The sequence below is a fragment of the Daucus carota genome, chromosome 8 (assembly GCF_001625215.2).
Source record: "Daucus carota subsp. sativus chromosome 8, DH1 v3.0, whole genome shotgun sequence".
Lineage (NCBI taxonomy): Eukaryota > Viridiplantae > Streptophyta > Magnoliopsida > Apiales > Apiaceae > Daucus > Daucus carota.
The window spans coordinates 26970535-26993870 of NC_030388.2; the positions used below are offsets into that span (position 1 = coordinate 26970535).

The 23336-nt window shown below is 33.5% G+C and overlaps 1 protein-coding gene across 18 annotated transcripts in view; it reads right to left on the reverse strand.

Annotated features, from left to right (window-relative positions):
• LOC108199626 (long chain acyl-CoA synthetase 6, peroxisomal) overlaps nt 1-23336 on the reverse strand; it is a 39238-nt gene that overhangs the window by 9702 nt on the left and 6200 nt on the right. For 3 of the 18 annotated variants that reach the window (XM_017367533.2, XM_017367534.2, XM_064083198.1), the window contains exons 20-22: nt 23221-23306; nt 22576-22662; nt 22409-22495 (exon numbers count right to left, since the gene is read on the reverse strand). In XM_017367533.2, coding sequence (XP_017223022.1) covers nt 22409-22495; nt 22576-22662; nt 23221-23306 — 260 coding nt within the window. Of the gene's footprint in view, nt 1-3043; nt 15030-22408; nt 22496-22575; nt 22663-23220; nt 23307-23336 lie in introns of those variants that run through there. The other 15 variants (XM_064083197.1, XM_064083196.1, XR_010286450.1 and 12 more) reach the window with 15 other exon arrangements.

The following is a 23336-nucleotide window of genomic DNA, read 5'->3' on the forward strand; positions in this document are numbered from 1 at the left end:
AGATCCATAAAGTTATAAATTTTTATTCCAAACATGAAATATTATTATTATATTATATATTTGATTATATTAATGATACTAATTAAAAATCTATTCCGTTATAAAATCAATACGGAATCTATTCCATTATAAATATTTATCACGTATATCTTTTTATTATCAATTTTCAATATAAGCAATAATCGTAGCATATAATTGTAGTTATCTAACTGAATGATGACTACATATGTATTTCTTTATTGATGTATTACCTTAAGGTTATTTATTTCTTAACCTATTTATCAATTTTTATTAAGGAAGGGAGGAAACTCTATCATTTGCATATTCACCTTAATTTTATAATTAAGGTATGGATTGAAGCTTTATGATACGCATAATCAGGTTAAGTTTATAATCATTTATGTTTCTAAACACAAAGATTTATATCGTCCGCGTCATTATAATTTTTGTTGCGTGATTTTATTTTTTTTCAATCGACATTCATATATATTATGCTTAACATCTACAACGCACTGATCGTCAATAACATAACTCGAGTATTCTGACTATTACATACGTTGTCTTTCATAACTTATATCTTATATCATACTGTTTATTAATAAAAAATGTATAGTTTAACTAGATTAAAAAACAAAAAATTATATCCGTGTGCGTAGCACGGGCCAAAATGCTACGAGTAAATTTTTATTTAAATAAAAATTTCGTAAATGTGCATATTTTCATTTAAATAACGTCACAATAAAATTTTTACATATAGTTTATTATATTTTTAGTTATTTTATTTAACATTCGAGGCGTCGCCTTTAGACGACGCCAAGAAATTTTAATTATACAACCATTACTATTTTCATATCTTTTATAAATATTTTGGAACATATTACCTAATATTTTTGATTATTTAACTATACAAATAATGATTCGATAATAGATCCATAAAATTATAAATTTTTATTCCAAACATGAATTATTATTATTATATTAAATATTTATTTATATTAATGATACTAATTAAAAATCTATTCCGGTATAAAATCAATACAGAATCTATTCCATTATAGATGTTTATCGCGTATATCTCTTCTTATTATCAATTTTCATTACAGGCAATAATCGTAGCATATAATTTTAGTAATGTAACTGAATTATGACTACATATGTATTCCTTTATTGATGTATTACCTTAAGGTTAATTATTTCTTAACTTATTTATCAATTTTTATTAAGGAAGGGAGAATGCTCTATCATTTGCCTATTCACCTTAATTTTATAATGAAGTATGGATGGAAGAATTATAATACGCATAATCAGGTTAAGTGTTTATAATTATTTATGTTCAAAATACAAAAATTTATATAGTCCGCGTCCTCATAATTTCTGTTGCATGAGTTTATTTTTTTTCAATCGATATTTGTATATATTATCTTTAACATCTACAACGTACTGATCATCAATAACATAACTCGAGTATTTTGACTCTCACATACGTTGCCTTTCATAACTTATATCTCATATTATACTGTTTGTTAATAAAAAATGTATAGTTCAACTAGATAAAAAAACAAAAAATCATACTCGTGCGCGTAGCAAGGGCCAAAATGCTACGAGTATATTTTTATTTAAATAAATTTTTCATAAATGAGCAAATTTTCATTTAAATAACTTAACAATAAAATTTTTACATATAATTTATTATATTTTTTGTTATTTTATTTATGATTCGAGGCATCGCCAAGAAATTTTAATTTTATAGTCATTACTATTTTTATGTCTTTTATAAATATTTTAGAAACAATTACTGAATATTTTTTTATTATTTTAACTATACAAATAATGATTTGATCATAGATCCATGAAGATATAAATTTTTATTCCAAACACGAAATATTATTATATTAAATATTTGGTTATATTAATGATACTAATGAAAAATCTATTCCGTTATAAAATCAATGCAGAATCTATTCCATTGTAGATATTTATGATGTATATACTCTTATTATCAATTTTCAATAGGCAATAATTATAGCATATGTATAGTTTTAGTAATGTAACTGAATTATGACTACATATGTATTCCTTTGTTGATGTATTACTTTAAGGCTAATTATTTCTCAACATATTCACCTTAATTCTATAATTAAGGAATGGATGGAAGTTTTATAATACGTATAATCAGGTTAAGTTTATAATTATTTATGTTTCTAAATTCAAAGATTTATATAGTCCGTGTCGTCATAATTTCCGTTGTGTGATTTTTTTTAAATTGACATTCGTATATATTATTTTTAACATTTGCAACGTATTGATCGTCAATAACATAACTCGAGTATTTTGAATGTTACATACGTTAGTTTTCATAACTTATATCTCATATCATACTGTTTGTTAATAAAAAATTTATAGTTTAACTAGATAAAAAAAATCATACCCGTGTGCGTAGCACGGGCGAAAATGCTACATGTATATTTTTATTTAAATAAATTTTTCATAAATGAGAAAATTTTCATTTAAATAACTAAACAATTAAATTTTTACATATAGTTTATTATAGTTTTTGTTGTTTTATTTAAGATTCGAGGCGTCGCCGAGAAATTTTAATTATATTTTTTTTTTTGATAAACCCAGATGGAATTAATAAAACACAGGCTAACCGCCATACAACCGCTTTGAGATTCAGGTTCTACACTTCAACTTAAGCCCTGATAAAAGAAAAACACCCTAACAGACTACTCAAGGAAGCAATACATAATTTAAAAGCTTATATATTCAGCCACTACGTTCCAGGGGAGAGCATCGATACGTAGAGCTCTTCACTTGACCAAAGCCTTCCACATTCGGGCTGGAAGGGACAAGAGTCGCCACATGAGGGGAGCACTAGCCTCATGATCTGCATTGGAGGAGTCATTGTTGAGATCATTAGTCTCCTCCTGAAGCAGTTCACCATCGAATATCTCTCCCATCCCAAAGTTGGCAGGAGGATGAGCATCAAACAAAAGGCCCATATTGTGACGCCCCCGGCCCGTGATGACTTCAGCAACCCGGCCCGGGGGTGCCATTCTACTGAACACACTGAAATGTAACTTTGTAATCTCAAACTTAATATAATTTAAAGGCATATTTTACCTTACATCAGAGTCTTACATCACTCTTCTAAAAGTTCACAAATATTTCTTTCGATTACATAATACTTCTACTAAACTTCTAATTTCAAATCCAACCAAGTCTAGCACTTCGGTTCATCACACTTTTACCCTTGCCTGAATATCCTTCTCCAGAATTCTTCCCTGTAAGATTAGTACATAAAAAGGGATGAGCTCATAAAGCTCAGTAAGCATATACGTACATTTCAACTGAGTTTTATTCACAAAACTTGGTGAACCAAATCAATATTTCATCAGAGTCATCAAACAGTTTCACACATCAAGATGAGTATGAGTATGAGTATTCAAGCACGATAAGTTCATCAGTTCATCAAGTTGGGATCCCGGCCAGCTAAACAATTGGTTTAGCTTTACTTCCAATAAGGAAGCATCATCATCAGTTCATCAAGTATCAATGCAAGAATACTCATTTCTCATCAGAAAATCATCAGTAAAAATGTTCACCAAAACATCACGAAATATCAACAGCGAATGGTACAGTATATACTTACAGTGCACCACGTTCCAATTTTAAGTTGAATAATCAAGCCCGCCTTCCAGATAATCAATCTTCTATGTCACAAAATAATAAATTAGAATCTAATCTTAAAATGATGATATCGTAAAATCTACTTATAATTCCTCATCTTATTTATTTAGATCATTTCCCATTTATTCTCCTCTTATTATTAATTTAAGCAAAATATTCCTTACTAACTCATGTTACTATCCCAAAAGTCTCATTTTTCTAAACTATTCGTTTTATCCAATTATTAACTAAATCCTCCAATTTAACTAACTATTTATTAAATCAACCATAATATAAATTAATTTAATATCTCTCGAACCCAAAATTAGGTTTTACCATTAAATCTGAAATATTATTTACTTAAACTTTCATGTTTTACACTTTTATTAATTCCATCATTTAGTCTCTCAAATTAATTTAATACTAGTCTTTAATATTTTAGCCAATCACAAGCTGCCACATCATCATCTTCTCCAACACACCCATCTACTTTCTCTCTCCCCGAAGTCAACACCCATGGCCAAACTTTGACCAAGCATTACTCCCTCATTTTTCATCCAAATCATGTGATTCTAGAGTCCATTCCATCTATTTTTTCACAAGGAATCCAAATATGAATTTTATTTTACATTCCGACATCAAATTAATGCCCAGCGGATTATTTATCAGAATCGATTTATAATTCAATGACTTGCCCTTGTCTTCTCCATCTCACCTCCCTCTCCACATCTCTCCTCTCTCCCTCCCTCTCTTTCCGTCGACCTCATCACCACCACCGCAGCAGCGGTGGTTCATCCTACACGCACACACTCGACTCACACACACAACGCACACAACACACACGCACTCGGCACACACAACCACTCTCTTCCCCCTTTTCTTTCTTTCTCGACCTCCCTCTCCTGTCACCTCCGCGAGGCTCCGTCGGCGACGCCGACGCGAGCTCCGACCGTCCACTCCGCACGCTAACAGCTCCGATTCCGTCAACAATTCAGCCCGCAATTTAACTCAAACTTCGATTAAAACAACACAAGCAACAATCAAGTCAAAACCCCAAACGTTGTGAACCTAATTTTAGTTTTCAAATATTTGGGGAAGAAAAGCTCCTGTTATACGAGGAAGTGTAAGTCTGAGTTATTCACCAACATAGTGAATTAATAAATATAAAAGTACAGCAAGAGTCCAATTAGTCAAGTATAAAATATAAATATAACCATCACAACTATATATTAAAAAGAAGGTGAAAGGAAGTTTTTCTTTTACCTTAAAATATGCTTGAGTTGTAAACACCCTCCTTTTACACTACTGGTTTGCTATCCTTCCTTTCACAGGTTTTTGTGAGAATTTTAGATTCATTTCTTTGGTATTTATATCATTTTGCTAATCCTCATTAATCCTTAATGACTACTAATTATATGTTAATTAATAATCTTACTTGGGCGCTAAGTATCGAGACTTGGGCCCTAAGCTTTAATGCTTGCGCTGCAAGCAACGCTCCGAAAAATTTATTAGCTTCGCTTATTTCTAATTTTCTCGTATCGTTTTATTTTATTAACCGCGGACGAATATAATTAAATATCGTACAAAATAATTTAATAAATATATCAATAACTATTTTAATATTTTCTTACCAATCCCCCAAATTTATAAAGTAATACAGATACTATAATCAGCTCGACTAAAACATAATATTTATTCAAGAGTCTATAAATAAATAATCGCGTCTACTATATTTTTGGTATAAACGCAGCTCTCGGGTTAATGTACATTTCTAATATTAAATATTGGTTCATACACAATAATGCTACGCATTTTCTAGAATTCTTGCAGCTACAATATTTTAATTACTACTTCTCGCATTATAAATTTCTATTAAATCCGAGACTGATAAAATAGTCTTTTTTGCACAATAATTAATTACATTAAATAAATGTATTTCTTTCATACTTGTGAATTTCACGGGTGTTACATTCTTCCCTCCTTATAGGATTCCGTCCTCGGAATCCCGACTGGTGCTTAACTACTCCGGGTAGCTTTTCCTCATTACATCTTCGAATTCCTAAGTAACTCTTTTTATTAACTCTGGGTGCACTAACCTCTCATAAATCTTCCCTCCTTATGCTCTGACTTCTTAATCTCTATTCCAAGCCTTTTCATTTACATAATCAATTTCCTTTGATAATGATATAACCTTAATTCTTTCTTTTCAACTTAATACCTTGGCAACTAAATTTGCTTTCCCCTGTGTGATAGTTAATCGTACAGTCATAGTCCTTTAACAATTCTATTTGTCTCATATTTAACTCTTTTTGAGTAAACAAGTATTTTAAACTCTTATGATATGTAAATATCTCACAATTCTCACCATACAACTAAGGTTGCCAAATCTTTAAAGTAGATACTATAGTAGTTAATTCTAGATCATGGGTAGGATATCTCAACTTGAAATCCTTAAATTGTCTTTAACTCATATACTATCACTTTTCCATATTGCATAAAAACACATCCTAGTTCCTTGTGAGATGAATCACTATAAATTACAAAGATCATGTCTCGTCAGGTAAGATTAACACGGCGGCCATTGTAGTCGCTTCTTTGATTCCTGAAAACTCTATTCGTACTTAGTCCATCAAACTTCTCTTCTTTCCTAATCAATTTGGTCAAAGGATAAATATTATGGATTAATATAACAACAAACTTATCCGAATATTTCTTAAATACCCTATTCATAAGATCCATAAATGCTATAGGTGCATTAGTCAATCCGAAAGGCATCTCTTAAGAACTCACAATGTTCATGTCGGGTCGCAAATGCCGTCTTAGGTACATTTTTTTAGGTCTGATCCTTAATTGATGGTATTCAGATCTCAAGTCTATCTCAGAAAAGTAAGATGAATCCTTCAATTGGTCAAACATATCATCAACCCTAGGTAAAGGGTATCTTATTTAATTCTCGATAAGCTATGTGACATCCTTCAAATCCGGGAGTCTGGATCTGACATCACCATACATCTTCTTAAAACACTTTCTCAAACAAACTATATTTTAAAAAAAAACACAATCAAAGGATTTTAAATCTGAGCATTTTGAAAAGAACTCAAAGGAAATAAGAAATTTAAACTTTCTTAGAAGTCTTTAACAATGGTAATCACTGATCAATGAGTTTTCAAAATAGCTTTCATTTGAAGTAAAAGGATGATTGGGAGATCAATTATGATCAAGTGAACTGAGTGTTGCGTGTCTAAATTAAGACACTACTAAAGGTTGTTAACCTTCTTGTAATCACAACACACACAAGTGATGGCGTCCCATCCAACTCCTATCACACAGACAGGTATACCTTGTGTCCCCTATGATTAGGGTTGTTCATCCCAATCGGATTGAAAAAAAAGTCAAAGAAATAAGATTTTTCTCAAAGATTTTCTTTTGAACGGTTATCTTACAACTAGGACAAACCTTATCTACTATAATTACTTCCTGGTCAGCTATTTCTATATCACACTAGATTCTTCTATAACTTGCTTAGCTTCTAACAAATAATTAGCCTCTCCATTAAGCAATAAGCATCAAAGATAGTTTTCTTATCCTCTTCTCCACCAACTATTTCAAAAGTCTTCCTTATTTCTCTTAGCCATATCTTGGCCTCAACGGGATCTATAGTCCCATTTACACTGGGGGTTCCAGCTATAGTAAGTACTAAACACATAGTTTATCCGCACATTCACCACTATGATCCATATATCCCCTAGACCACTTTTCTAACTTAAAAATCACACTAGTCTAAAGTCTTAATCCTACTTTCGCCGATTCTCGAACCTATAGCTCTGATACCACCTGTGACGCCCCCGGCCCGTGATGACTTCAGCAACCCGGCCCGGGGGTGCCATTCTACTGAACACACTGAAATGTAACTTTGTAATCTCAAACTTAATATAATTTAAAGGCATATTTTACCTTACATCAGAGTCTTACATCACTCTTCTAAAAGTTCACAAATATTTCTTTCGATTACATAATACTTCTACTAAACTTCTAATTTCAAATCCAACCAAGTCTAGCACTTCGGTTCATCACACTTTTACCCTTGCCTGAATATCCTTCTCCAGAATTCTTCCCTGTAAGATTAGTACATAAAAAGGGATGAGCTCATAAAGCTCAGTAAGCATATACGTACATTTCAACTGAGTTTTATTCACAAAACTTGGTGAACCAAATCAATATTTCATCAGAGTCATCAAACAGTTTCACACATCAAGATGAGTATGAGTATGAGTATTCAAGCACGATAAGTTCATCAGTTCATCAAGTTGGGATCCCGGCCAGCTAAACAATTGGTTTAGCTTTACTTCCAATAAGGAAGCATCATCATCAGTTCATCAAGTATCAATGCAAGAATACTCATTTCTCATCAGAAAATCATCAGTAAAAATGTTCACCAAAACATCACGAAATATCAACAGCGAATGGTACAGTATATACTTACAGTGCACCACGTTCCAATTTTAAGTTGAATAATCAAGCCCGCCTTCCAGATAATCAATCTTCTATGTCACAAAATAATAAATTAGAATCTAATCTTAAAATGATGATATCGTAAAATCTACTTATAATTCCTCATCTTATTTATTTAGATCATTTCCCATTTATTCTCCTCTTATTATTAATTTAAGCAAAATATTCCTTACTAACTCATGTTACTATCCCAAAAGTCTCATTTTTCTAAACTATTCGTTTTATCCAATTATTAACTAAATCCTCCAATTTAACTAACTATTTATTAAATCAACCATAATATAAATTAATTTAATATCTCTCGAACCCAAAATTAGGTTTTACCATTAAATCTGAAATATTATTTACTTAAACTTTCATGTTTTACACTTTTATTAATTCCATCATTTAGTCTCTCAAATTAATTTAATACTAGTCTTTAATATTTTAGCCAATCACAAGCTGCCACATCATCATCTTCTCCAACACACCCATCTACTTTCTCTCTCCCCGAAGTCAACACCCATGGCCAAACTTTGACCAAGCATTACTCCCTCATTTTTCATCCAAATCATGTGATTCTAGAGTCCATTCCATCTATTTTTTCACAAGGAATCCAAATATGAATTTTATTTTACATTCCGACATCAAATTAATGCCCAGCGGATTATTTATCAGAATCGATTTATAATTCAATGACTTGCCCTTGTCTTCTCCATCTCACCTCCCTCTCCACATCTCTCCTCTCTCCCTCCCTCTCTTTCCGTCGACCTCATCACCACCACCGCAGCAGCGGTGGTTCATCCTACACGCACACACTCGACTCACACACACAACGCACACAACACACACGCACTCGGCACACACAACCACTCTCTTCCCCCTTTTCTTTCTTTCTCGACCTCCCTCTCCTGTCACCTCCGCGAGGCTCCGTCGGCGACGCCGACGCGAGCTCCGACCGTCCACTCCGCACGCTAACAGCTCCGATTCCGTCAACAATTCAGCCCGCAATTTAACTCAAACTTCGATTAAAACAACACAAGCAACAATCAAGTCAAAACCCCAAACGTTGTGAACCTAATTTTAGTTTTCAAATATTTGGGGAAGAAAAGCTCCTGTTATACGAGGAAGTGTAAGTCTGAGTTATTCACCAACATAGTGAATTAATAAATATAAAAGTACAGCAAGAGTCCAATTAGTCAAGTATAAAATATAAATATAACCATCACAACTATATATTAAAAAGAAGGTGAAAGGAAGTTTTTCTTTTACCTTAAAATATGCTTGAGTTGTAAACACCCTCCTTTTACACTACTGGTTTGCTATCCTTCCTTTCACAGGTTTTTGTGAGAATTTTAGATTCATTTCTTTGGTATTTATATCATTTTGCTAATCCTCATTAATCCTTAATGACTACTAATTATATGTTAATTAATAATCTTACTTGGGCGCTAAGTATCGAGACTTGGGCCCTAAGCTTTAATGCTTGCGCTGCAAGCAACGCTCCGAAAAATTTATTAGCTTCGCTTATTTCTAATTTTCTCGTATCGTTTTATTTTATTAACCGCGGACGAATATAATTAAATATCGTACAAAATAATTTAATAAATATATCAATAACTATTTTAATATTTTCTTACCAATCCCCCAAATTTATAAAGTAATACAGATACTATAATCAGCTCGACTAAAACATAATATTTATTCAAGAGTCTATAAATAAATAATCGCGTCTACTATATTTTTGGTATAAACGCAGCTCTCGGGTTAATGTACATTTCTAATATTAAATATTGGTTCATACACAATAATGCTACGCATTTTCTAGAATTCTTGCAGCTACAATATTTTAATTACTACTTCTCGCATTATAAATTTCTATTAAATCCGAGACTGATAAAATAGTCTTTTTTGCACAATAATTAATTACATTAAATAAATGTATTTCTTTCATACTTGTGAATTTCACGGGTGTTACACATATCTCTGGCCAACATGAACTGTTTCTCTCCAAAGGAACCTGGAGTTTCTGCAAAGAGACTCATATTATCCAAACCATAGCGGGCAAGGTACGCCGCTGTTCCATTCTGCACTATTGGAATACGAGTAATTTCTCGAACAGTGGTTCCAATCTTGAAGTTGTTGGAGTGTAGAGTATTAAAGAGGCGAAGGACTTCCTGCACATTCTCCTGCGGAGGCATCTCCTCTTGAAAACGAATGGCCTCAAAGGCTCCCCAGTGGTCTGTTTCAATGTGGGTTTTCCACTCTTCCAACTGGTGACACTGCAGAGCACCATGATAGATGCCCCAGAGAGTAGCATGAAGTTTAGATTTCCCTGGCATTGGCCCCGCGGCGCTCCAGATTTCTTTCCCAGTTGGATCCCTCACAATAACCCCCACACTATTACTATTGCCATTAGGAAGGGGCTCAGCTGTGGTAATGCAGTGCACATTGATCTTAAGGGTGTTTGGATCTGGAGGAAGCCACATGTAGTCCATTGGAGGCTTAGAGAGATTTAGCACACCAACGTTAGAAAGCGTACTGATCCAGACTACCAGGAGGGGTATAAATACCCCAAGAGAAAGTTGCAGAAGCAGTAAATAGACTGATGGAAACTAGATGGAACCAAAACCAATGGATAAAGATCCAGCAATCCTTAAAACCTGGAGATATTCTGAGAGAAGTATCCATATCTTCTGTCATGGAGATTTCGATTCCTGTAAGTCTATCATATCGTAGCTTTGCTGTCCAATATCCCAGAATACAGCTGGTGCAATTCTTTGGATGCCCTTTTTAGCTAGAGCATCTGCTTCAACATTGAGTTCCCTTGAGACATAGTATAGGCTGACTGAAGAATCCAGAAGGGGAATAAAATCTGAAATTGAACGTTGCAAGATATTGCCTACTTCCTCCCTATCCCGGATTAACTGAAGAGCTTCCTTAGAGTCAGAACAAATTGCATATCTAGTGACCTTGTGATAGTGGCTAGAGGCCAGTCCTATAGCATAGATTAGAGCTTCCAGTTCAGCTTGAAGACCATTTTCCACTTGTACCGGTATCGAGAAAACATGCAGAATCTTCTTATTTTTATTTACAACTCGACCACCAATTGCACCTTTAAATGATCCATCCACACACTCACCCCAAGCACCATCCACTGCACATACTAAGTCATGTGACATCAGTTTATAATTCCAGTACTCCGTATTCAGTTTATTGAAATAAATTGCCACAGCTCCATTGGGGTTGGATTTCCAAAGTGGGTCAGCTGCAAAAGGAATCAGTTTAGAGGCCTCACCCCATTTGCTGATTCTGGTGAAAATTAAGTTGAGAAGGCATGAGCGAGAAGGCGAGGTAGATTGGAATACCAACTCGTTTCTTGCCAGCCAAATGGACCAAACTGCCGCTGCAACAACCGTGTGCCATACTCTTGATGATACCGCTGAACGTTGGAATGACATAATAATCTCGAGTGAAAAGTAATTTAGTCGTCTAAATTTTGATTCTAAATTCCACCAAATTGCTATAAATTTCCACACCCATTTAGCCACTTCACACTCCCAAAGCAGATGATTTAAAGTCTCAACCCTGTTACCACACTTATCACACATTGGATTTAAGTCTGGCATCCTGGAATGAAGCAAAAATTTGGTTGGTAGTACTCCCCATTGAATTTTCCATAGAAATATTCTAATCTTCGGTGGAACTTTGAGACTCCAAATTAGTGACCAAATTCTTTGCCTGGGGTTAGAAGAAGTACTAGCAGGCACAATGCGCTTTAGGATGACTTTAGAGGAGAAAGAACACTTGTCCCCTAGCCAAACCAGGGTATCCTGTTGATGTGTAACTTGGAGGTCTTCTATTAAGTCGTTCAATGATGAAATTTCTGCCATATCAGTGGGGATAATACCATCTTGCCAGATGCTTGAATTGAGACCATTTTCAGTCCAAAGAACTAAAAACTCAGCAACTGATTTAAACTTCAACCTTGAAAGGGTATATATTCGAGGGTATAAAGACGATAGAGGTCTGTCCCCCCTCCACCAATCTTCCCAGAAAAAAATCGACTCCCCATTCCCGAGTTTCCATTTAAAACTGTTATCATTAAGAAGAGGTTCCACAGCTCTGTTGTTTCGAATGCTAGAAATGCCTTGCATAATCGGGGAAATGCCTTGGCTTCCAGCCAGGGATCCAAGGTTGAACCTAATCTTTTCTCCATACTTACGAGATAAAATTTTGTTCCAGAGGTGGTCTCTTTGCGAGTAGCATCTCCACCACCATTTAGATAATAGTGAAATGTTTCTAGCTTCGAGAGGGGCAATGCCTAAACCACCAGAATGTTTTGGAATGCAGAGGCGTTCCCAATTTAAGAGGTGCATTTTCCTTGCCGCATCTGATTTACCTCCCCACAGGAAATGTCTACGCTTCTTGTCTATGAACTTGATAGTTTTTTGAGGCATTTTAAACAAACTGAACCAATACGCCGGCAAGCTATCAAGCACAGATTGAAGGAGAACCAATCGGCCCGCCATTGAAACATTAGCTGAGTCCCATTTTTGCAGTTTAGACACTAATTTCTGCTCAAGTGGTTTCCAGAAGATAGATTTCTTTGGTGACTGGCCGATAGTAGCACCTAAATAAGTGAATTGGTCATTACCGATGGAACAACCTAACCAATCAGCCCACTGCTTAAGTTGCTCAGGACTTTCTTTGAATCCATACAGTTTGCTTTTCCCATAGTTGATCTTTAGCCCTGAAATTACCTCAAAGATTTTAAGTGTTGCCTTGATCCCACGAACTGAGTGAGAGTCATTTGCCACAAATAAAATAATATCGTCCGCGAACTGTAGGTGAGAAATTTTTTCTGGATGGCCGGCTACTGATACTCCATTAAACAACCCTGAATTATGAGCAGATTTGAGTAAACATGAGAGAGCCTCGCCAATAAGGTTGAATAGGAGAGGAGATAAAGGATCTCCTTGACGGAGACCCCTGGTAGGGTGGAATTCATCCGTAGGGCTGCCATTAACTAGGATCGATACCCTCGAGGAATCAAAAAGTTTTCTGATCCAGTGGATCCACTTCGAATCAAACTGCATTAGTTCCATTACCTCAAATAGGAATCCCCAGTTTATAGAATCAAACGCTTTTGCAAAGTCAATTTTAAGAATAAGACCCCTGCTACGAGCTGATTTTAGAGAGTGATAAATTTCTGAAGTGAGGAGAATACCGTCTGAGATTTGCCTTCCTTTTACAAAAGCTGTCTGAGTATGGGAAATTAGAGTGTTCATGAAAGGACTCAACCTTCTAGCCAAGACCTTGGAGATGAGTTTCATGCTTGAATTCATTAGAGAAATAGGGCGGAAGTCTGAAGGCTTTGAAGCAGCACTCTTTTTCGGAATTAGAGCTATAAACGAAGAGTTAGATCCCGGAGGAATGAATCCCGAGGAATGGAAGATATTGAATGTGCTGCAGATATCTCCTTTTATAGTTGGCCAGAGTGCTTTCAGTACCCCTGGATTAACACCATCAGGTCCCGGCGCTTTGTTCGAGTCCGAGGCTTGCAGAGCCTGCCAGATTTCTAGTTCAGTGAAATCCTCTACTAGGAGTTTACTGCCCTCGTTAGAAAGACTTGGGAGAAGTCCTTGATGAAGGGAGAAAATTCGATCAGCAGGGGGTCTGCAGAAGAAGTCTTGAAAGTGTTTGAAGAAGACTCTTTTGATTATGTTAGGTTCTGTAGTCCATCCTGAATTCATCTCTAAACCATGGATGAGTTTGACTCGATTTCTGCCTGCAATGGCTCTGTGAAAGATTCTTGAATTACGCTCCCCATGCAATTGCCAGTTCATTCTTGAAAGTTGGCACAACATGCTCGATTTATGCTCATAAGCTAACTCCAATTCTTCCTTTATTTTCTTTTTTATACTCTGTGCCTCATTTTTGTCATCAGCCTCCTCTTGGTCTTTCTCCAGTTTAGCTATCTTGGCATCCACATTACCATTCGAGTTTTGGTTCCACATCTTGGCATACCTGCGTATTTCCCTAAAACGAGTGTTGAGAGAGGAGGTCGAATTTGCCTTCCACACTTCACCCAGACTTCTTAGGAATTCAGCATTTTGAAGCCAGCAGTTGAACAATCTGAATGGGCGAGGGCCCCAATCTGACTTGTTGCTATAGAGAAATATTGGGCGATGGTCCGAGGATTTTCTATTAAGCCCTTGGAGCGACCAGTTACCTGTGTTATTCCATTTTGAGTTGATCAGAGCACGGTCAAGTCTACTCTTTCTGTTTTCAGGACCAAACCAAGTAAACAAACCATTATTCAGGGGAACATCCGACAGACCATTGTCGTTCATGAATGCTAGTAGGGCTGTTGTGTCTCTATCATTGTAGATACAATTTTCCCTTTCTAGATCAGATAGAACGACATTAAAATCTCCAAGGACAACTAATGGCAAATTGGACTTTGAGAGTAAAAAGGAGGAGATCTCTAGCCACAGCTTTTGCTTATGAACGCTCTTTTGAGGAGCATATATGTTAACACATAAGAATTCATCAGCACACCCTATCTGAGATCCAATAATCCATTGCCAGTTTTGGTGGCACCCCATATCAGAAGTCACAATAATTGATCTATCCCAAGCCAAAAGAAGTCCGCCAGAAAGGCCTTGAGAGGGAGAATCAATCCACTGAGCCTCCCCAGTGATTCCTAATGAACCAATCATTTTTTCATTCCACTGGGCTCTTTTTGTCTCTTGAAGACATAGTATCATTGCTTTACTATCTAACATTAATGAACGAATGTTAAATCGATTGACCACATTGTTGGTACCCCGAACATTCCAGCTCAATATAGAAACTTTATCCATAAAAAGAGAAGAATGAAGGTGAGCACTGGAGAAGATTAATTACCCAAATTGTCTCTTATCAGTTGGAGACTTTTCTCTTCTGTGTGTTCTGGTATCAGTCCCATATTCAGGGCTGATTCGTAGACAAATTTAGCTTCATCAAACGTCCCTTGATTAGCTACTATCACAGGGAGTCCTAGTTTCATGCCTTTGATTTTACGGCGTCTAGGCACCTTGAAAGCTCTGATTTCTTTTGCTTTAGCTTTACCTTTGGAAGGCCTACCTCTTCTGCTTTTGATTCTCATATTGTTAATACTGGTGAGCAAGGCACAGTTGTCCACTTCTTCCACTAGATCTTCGATCAGAATAGAAGATTTTTGCGATTGAATCGAGTGAGTTGCAGTGGCTTCATCACTCGATATATCTCTAATCTGCCATTTGAGGTTCCAATCTTTTACCCCCTCATCCTCCTCTATTACATTTGGGTGGCCTTCAAGGTCAGCACCTTCAATATCCTCTTCGCATAACAATGTCGGGGGGGTGACAGGGTTAATCAGCGATCCTGAGCTATCTTCAAAGTCTTCAGGTTCCTGTTCATTTTGGTTTCCATAGTCTTTATCTTGTAAATCGTCTGGAGAAGCCACCTCTTCTGGTCCTGTGACTGCATGGTCTGAGTTCTTAGCAATGCTTTGAGTAGTATCTGGATCCTCTGTTTGAGTCTTCACCCCTTCCTTTGGTTCCCCTACCTTCACATTCTCCTTGGGTTGTGTCGGTGTAGTTAGATCCACTACTTTTGCCTCCTCAGGCTCTTCCAAAAAATCCTGATTATCACTTACTAGTTCCACAATTTTAATGTTCCACGTTTTACCATCTACTGATATGGAAACTGATTCATTTATGCACGAGGTGCATTTAGTTTCCAATCTAATTCTTGGTACTTGATAAAACCCTTCACAATCAATAATTGGGTAATAATTAAGGATGTCCCCCCACTTATCGACCAATAATTTGCAGTTCTGAGAGGTCCAAGCTATAAGTGGCAGTCCTCTAAACTCAACATCAACCCTTCTACTTGGGATTGTATTGTCCCATTTAACCTTATTAATGGTAGTGAATCCAATACTCATGAAGTCTAGGTCTAGTTCATCCAGCTTAACAGTATTAGGAAAGTGTGCAATGAAAGAGTTTTGTGACAAACCTCTAATGGTAGCATCCGCAAACCCCAGTCCAGCCATTATCGATTCCACCTTGCCAACACTCATGGGAATGGCTGTTTCCAGTAATAAACAGGAGTTCAAGTCGGATAGAAAATCCCCATCTACTTCGAGTGTGCAGTGCCTATCTGTCTTCTCCGAGGGTTGGTCTTTAGGTGGCTTGACTTCAGTCTTCTTGTGTTGTTTTTTCTTTTGGGACCTGTCAACCTTGGATCCAGAAGGAGAGGCACCACTGGCTCTTTTGGGTGTAGCTCTGTCAAATGTAAACTTTGTTTCATTTTGTAATCTTGGCCTTTCCTTTCTGGACTTTGCAAACTCAAGAAGCAGGGTGTTGTTGTTGACGATTTTCATGTGAAATTTCTCAATTAGCTTAGAGGCTTGGATCTCATTTTCCGTGATAATGAAACCAAATCTTTTGCCTGAGATGCTTGTCTTTCTGGGAAGAATTATGTCCTTGACATTTACTGTACGCCTGAATAAAAGCCAGAGGTCCTTGAGCTGCAAACTGTCACTAAACCCAGAGATGAATATCGTGTTACTCTTGTGGCTCTTCTGACCAGGATCTGACTTTCCTTCCTTCGCGACCGGGATCCTTCTACTTGGAAGGGGTTTAGGGGGAGATTGGGTCAGAACATCTATGTAGGATTTATGGTGTCTTGTCTTGTGAGATTTAGGTTCTATCTTCTCAAGTGATCTGTGGTGGATTTGTCCCAAAGCAAAGGATAGTGCTCCTTCATCCCCCCTCAAAGAAATTTTAATTATATAGTCATTACTATTTTTCATATCTTTTATAAATGTTTTAGAAACAATTATCGAATATTTTTTTATTATTTTAACTATACAAATAATGATTTGATCATAGATTCATGAACATATAAATTTTTATTCCAAACATGAAATATTATTATTATATTAAATATTTGGTTATTGTAATGATATTAATGAAAAATCTATTCCGTTATAAAATCAATACAGATCCTATTCCATTATACATATTTATCACGTATATTCTCTTAGTATCAATTTTCAATATAGGCAATAATTATAGCATTATATAATTTTAGTAATGTAACTAAATTATGAATACATATGTATTCCCTAATTGATGTATTACCTTAAGGTTAATTATTTCTTAACATATTTATCAATTTTTATTAAGGACGGGAGGAAATTCTATCATCAGCATATTCACCTTAATTTTATAATTGAGGAATGGATGGAAGTTCTGTAATCTGCATAATCATGTTAAATTAATAATTATATATATTTCTAAATACAAAGATTTATATAGTCCGCGTCGTTATAATTTCTGTTGCGTAATTTTATTTTTTCAATCGACATTTGTATATATTATTTTTAACATCTACAACGTACTGTTCGCTAATAACAAAACTCGAGTATTTTGACTCTTACGTACGTTGCTTTCATAACTTATATCTCATATCATACTGTTTGTTAATAAAAATGTATAGGTTAACTCGATAAAAAAAACAAAAAACATACACGTGTGCGTAGCACGAGACAAAATGCTAATAAACATTTAAAATTCTATAATTTAAAACTCATAATAAATAATTTGACTGCGCTGATTACCTGTCAGATTTGGGGTTAATCACGACATAAAGTATAGATTAAGTTTTTTTTTTAAAGCAAAGTATAGATTAAATCGATAAAAATCAAAGAATCAATACCCGTGTGCGTAGCACGGGCCAAAAAAGCTAGTATAATACAGCAACCATGAGTAATTTAATTCAAAACGACCAATTTACCTTTTGTTCATTATACAATATTTATATATACAAAGGTTATTATTGACTTTTAACACTAACGTATTTATTAGACATTAATGTCTAAGCAATGTATTTATTATACATTAATGTCTAAGCAAGTAATTTAATTCAAAACGACCAATTTACCCTTTGTTCATTATACAATATTTATATATATAAAGGTTATTATTGACTTTTAACACTAACGTATTTATTAGACATTAATGTCTAAGCAATGTATTTATTATACATTAATGTCTAAGCATTTATATACATTAATTATAACATGATCATTATTTGAAATTATTTTAATATTATACATATAAATAATACTATCTTAGAAACCGTGCAATGCACGGGCGGTTATAATGTTTGTTATTATATTGCATATATTTTAAATTTAACTAATTTTATTGTGAAAATAAAATTATGATAGAGTAATGTGGTTAAATAAATTTATTATTTAACAAACAAATAAATTTTTAATAGTTAATTCCGTCAAATGGGATTCAAGATTAGTTCGAACATATATATTTTAATGAGATTGTTAAAATATGTTTTTTTATATGCTATAATTTAAGGAGACCTATAAACCCAGATATAAATCAACCAATAAATCTTTTAATATTTCGTTATTAAATAATTAAAAATATAGTATAGAACATATTTTAAGTTAAAGAGACACGTAAACCCATATATTGACTCATCATACTAACGTAGATTTTAATGTTTTTGTTTAATAGATAATAAAAAGTATACTATAAGCTCATCAAACTCGACTGACCGGCCGACCAAGTGACCAACTGAATATTTCATGTTTCGGCTTTAGTAGTAAAAATAATATATAGTATAGTATATATCTATAATATTACTTTTAACGTGAGGCCATTAGAGTATTTAAAAATAATGTTAATGTATTTTGGTTGAAAAATATCATCAGTTATTTATTGATAATTATATATAATAATATTATGTTTTTATATAGTTAAAAAGGAATAATTGGTTATATAGCCAGGCCCGTATTTCGGCCCAAGTATCGACCAATCAAACTTTCAATATTTCAGTTTTAATAGTATAGTATAGATATATTATAGATGCGTACATATTTTTTAATGTTTGACTTTAGTTTTTGGTATAGTCAAATATGTCTTATATTTGTTTTATGTTTTGATCTTATATTTGTTTTATGTTTTGATTTGTTTATATTTTGTTTGAAACCCACTAATTTTGTTTGAAGCGCGCTAATTATAAAAGTCCGTATAAAAGCCAGCACCAACCGATTGAAATTTTAATGTTTCGGCTTTAACATTATAGTATTTTTTAAGGTTTTATTTTATTTTTGGTATAGTCAAATCTATACTTCTATACTATACTATTAAAGCCGAAACATTAAAAGTTTGGTCGGTCGGTACGCGGGCTTTTATACGGACTTTTATAATTAGCGGGTTTCAAACAAAATTAATGGGCTTCAAACAAAATCTAAACAAATCAAAACATAAAACAAACATACGATCAAAACATAATTTGTTTAGATTTTGTTTGAAACCCGCTAATTATAAAAGTCCGTATACAAGCTATAAAAGTAAGTATAAAAGCCCGCGTATTGACCGACCAAACTTTTAATGTTTCGGCTTTGGTCGGTCGGTACGCGGGCTTTTATACGGACTTTTATAATTAGCGGGCTTCAAACAAAATTAATGGGCTTCAAACAAAATCTAAACAAATCAAAACATAAAACAAACATACGATCAAAACATAATTTGTTTAGATTTTGTTTGAAACCCGCTAATTATAAAAGTCTGTATAAAAGCTATAAAAGTAAGTATAAAAGCACGCGTACTGACCGACCAAACTTTTAATGTTTCGGCTTTAATAGTATAGTCTAAACAAATCAAAACATAAAATAAACATACGATCAAAACATAATTTGTTTAGATTTTGTTTGAAGCCCGCTAATTATAAAAGTCCGTATAAAAGCTATAAAAGTAAGTATAAAAGCCCGCGTACTGACCGACCAAACTTTTAATGTTTCGGCTTTGGTCGGTCGGTACGCGGGCTTTTATACGGACTTTTATAATTAGCGGGCTTCAAACAAAATTAATGGGCTTCAAACAAAATCTAAACAAATCAAAACATAAAACAAACATACGATCAAAACATAATTTGTTTAGATTTTGTTTGAAACCCGCTAATTATAAAAGTCCATATAAAAGCTATAAAAGTAAGTATAAAAGCCCGCGTACTGACCGACCAAACTTTTAATGTTTCGGCTTTAATAGTATAGTATAGATATATCTAATCATTTTTAAAATTTTATATTTTTCCCACAAATTTTGTAAATATTAATATTCTACCTGATTTTTGACTGATTAATCCAATTTTGACCAATTAATCATCGATTTAATCGAATTTTACCAAATCGTATTAAAAATTCGTCTGTTATCGATTATTCGGCTAATCAGCCGATTTTTAGAATATTTAATTATTGTGATTTAATAAAATTATATATATAATTTAATAAAATCATATATATGATTTTTTAACTATACAACAAAGACTCTGATTCGACAAGAATCTTATTTGTTTTTATCAAATTTTCAATAATTTTAGGTGAATGATAATTTAATTATATAATAAAATTTTAAATATTGTATATTTTTTATATTTACATTTTAATAAATATCATCATAGCAAGGATATATGTACATTTAGACATCAAGATAATAAGACTTAAAATACAAGTAAATATAAATTTAAATTATATATAGGGACTCGGCAAAAGAAAAATTATATATATGGAAATTCTTGATGATACCCTCATAAAAGTGGTTTTTTTTCAATGGTACGATCGCATTTTTGACTTCTACCGATGATACGCTCGTACTTTTAATTTACTCTCTATGGTACACTCATGTACTTTTTATTTACTCTCTATTGATTACAAACTTAAAACAAATTGTATATTTGAAATCCTAGCGAAAAGTTACATAAAATAAACCCTTAAATCATGTAAAACAGAGTCAAAATGATGGTATTTTTTCTGAGCAGTTTAATGTTCGATCGTAGATGAAGGTATACTCTTTTGTCATAGTCAAAACTCTAAGCTGGCGATTGCTGCGCGGCTGCTGACATAATGAGATGTTATATTTCCAATTGTGTTTAAATATCATGTAATATATACTTTAGTTGATGATAAAAGAAGCAGTTTGGCTGCTGACATAATGAGATTTTATATTTCCAATTGTGTTTGAACATCATGTAATATATACTGTAGTTGATGATAAAAGAAGCAGTTTGGCCAAGCATCCCGATACAAGGGCTAATGACAAGAAGCCTGAAACAGTGATTAGCCGGTAACTATTTTTTGTATTCTATATATCTAAGTATCTAACACATACTTGTAGCAGTAAAATTGAATCTTGATCAATTTAATCTAAAATGACTAAACTATCCTTTACTCAAAATACATTCAGTTTGTTCGACTCGATCATTGGTGTAGATGCAGTATGGCTTTCTATTATTAGATTAACACATTTGTTTAAAAAAAAAACAAGAAGATATTTTTCATTCACAAAATTTGAACATGCGTCTATAAAAAAAGAAAAGATGGGGAATATAAATTTTTTTAAAAATGATTAGATATATATTATTTATATGTATAATATTAAATTAATTCCAAAATCATGTTATAATTAATGTATATTAATGATTGGACATTAATGTCTAATAAATATGTTAGTTTTAAAAGTCAATAATGACCTCTCTATATATAAAATTATGTATTTTGATATTGCAGTCAATGGACTGGCTTGATGTATAATGTAGGATTTAAGTATCTTATGGGGCTATGTTTGACTACGAAAGTTAAGCCTTAATGTTTATTTGTTTTTATAAAAATGTATATTTTATAATTTTTTGGATATATTATATATAATTATGATTTAATAATAAATAAATATTCAGTGTTGTAAAAAGCGGAAATCAGAAAATTAGCGATTAATCAGAATGATCAATAGGATCATTATTCAGAATTAATTTAATATTATATATGTAAAAATAATATTATATATATATATAATCATTTTTAAAATTTTAAATTTTCCCCAAAATTTTTGTAATTTTAATATTCTACCTGATTTTCGACCCTATTAATCCAATTTTCGACCGATTAGTCATCGATTTAAACGAATTTTAATATATTTTTTGTATTTATATTTTTAATAAATATCATAAAAGTGAGGATATGTGTATATACAGACATCAACATACTATGATCTAAAATACAAATAAATATAAAAAAGATAAATAACGAGATATAACATATATTAAAGAAAGTGATTTAAAGCAACCCGTGCTTTGCGCGGGTTAAAAAGCGAGTTTATAGGAATGTTCCAGTTCCGAGTAAACATATATTTACCTTAAATGTTGGTGTCAGCAAACCATTTTCCAAACTAAAAGGTTCAAGAACCAACGCCACCACTTTTGCATATTCAAAGCCTCTTAACTTCAAAATATCAATTCAGATTATTAGATAAAACAAGGAGTTGTGAATACTGCAATGCAATCCAGCAGAAAACCAAGTACCTGTGCCTCTCTGCCAACAGCGTCCATGTCAGCCAGGACAGCAGCCCTTGCTCTGGGGTTTTCGCACAATTCTTCTAAGTTTTTAGACTGCATCCACGGATAGTAAAATTAAAATGATATATGTATATACCTCGAAGACGAATCATACTTTTAAGTTATATGCATATCAGAAACCAGATCATATATATAATGCATTCAATTCAAAAGAGGATCTCATATCTCTTATGTTCACTTGGGAGGAAAATTACTTTTCTATGAAGTTTACAATCCTGATTTCCTTGTTTCGGTCTTAATTGGGAGGTCTGCAGTTGATTTTTTTTGAATTTAGTGGTTAAAAACCATGTCCACTTATCATAAGAATCACCATAAGCCAGCTAAGCAATCATGAACCACATGAAATGCAAATTACGTTACATGCACAGCTGCTCTATGTAATGACGCTTTCACAAAATAGGGTCTTAAAAGTATCAAAAAAGAACTTACTTCTTCACAACATTACTAAGTGTGATCTGTTCGACTTATAATAGTTTATGTGGGTAAATGAAAAATAAATTATCATGCTCAAGAACCTCATTGATATAGGCTAGAGTCTAATGAAGTCAAAAACTTGCATTCCTGAAATCTAAGCTACAATACTATAGTTACCTTGAAACCTTCTGCAACAGCCCAAGATTTAAAAACGTCTGGGTCTACGGAGACAACAGCAACCAAAGAGGAGTTGATGCTGTCACCTATGACATAAAAAAGGAGGGAACACAAGT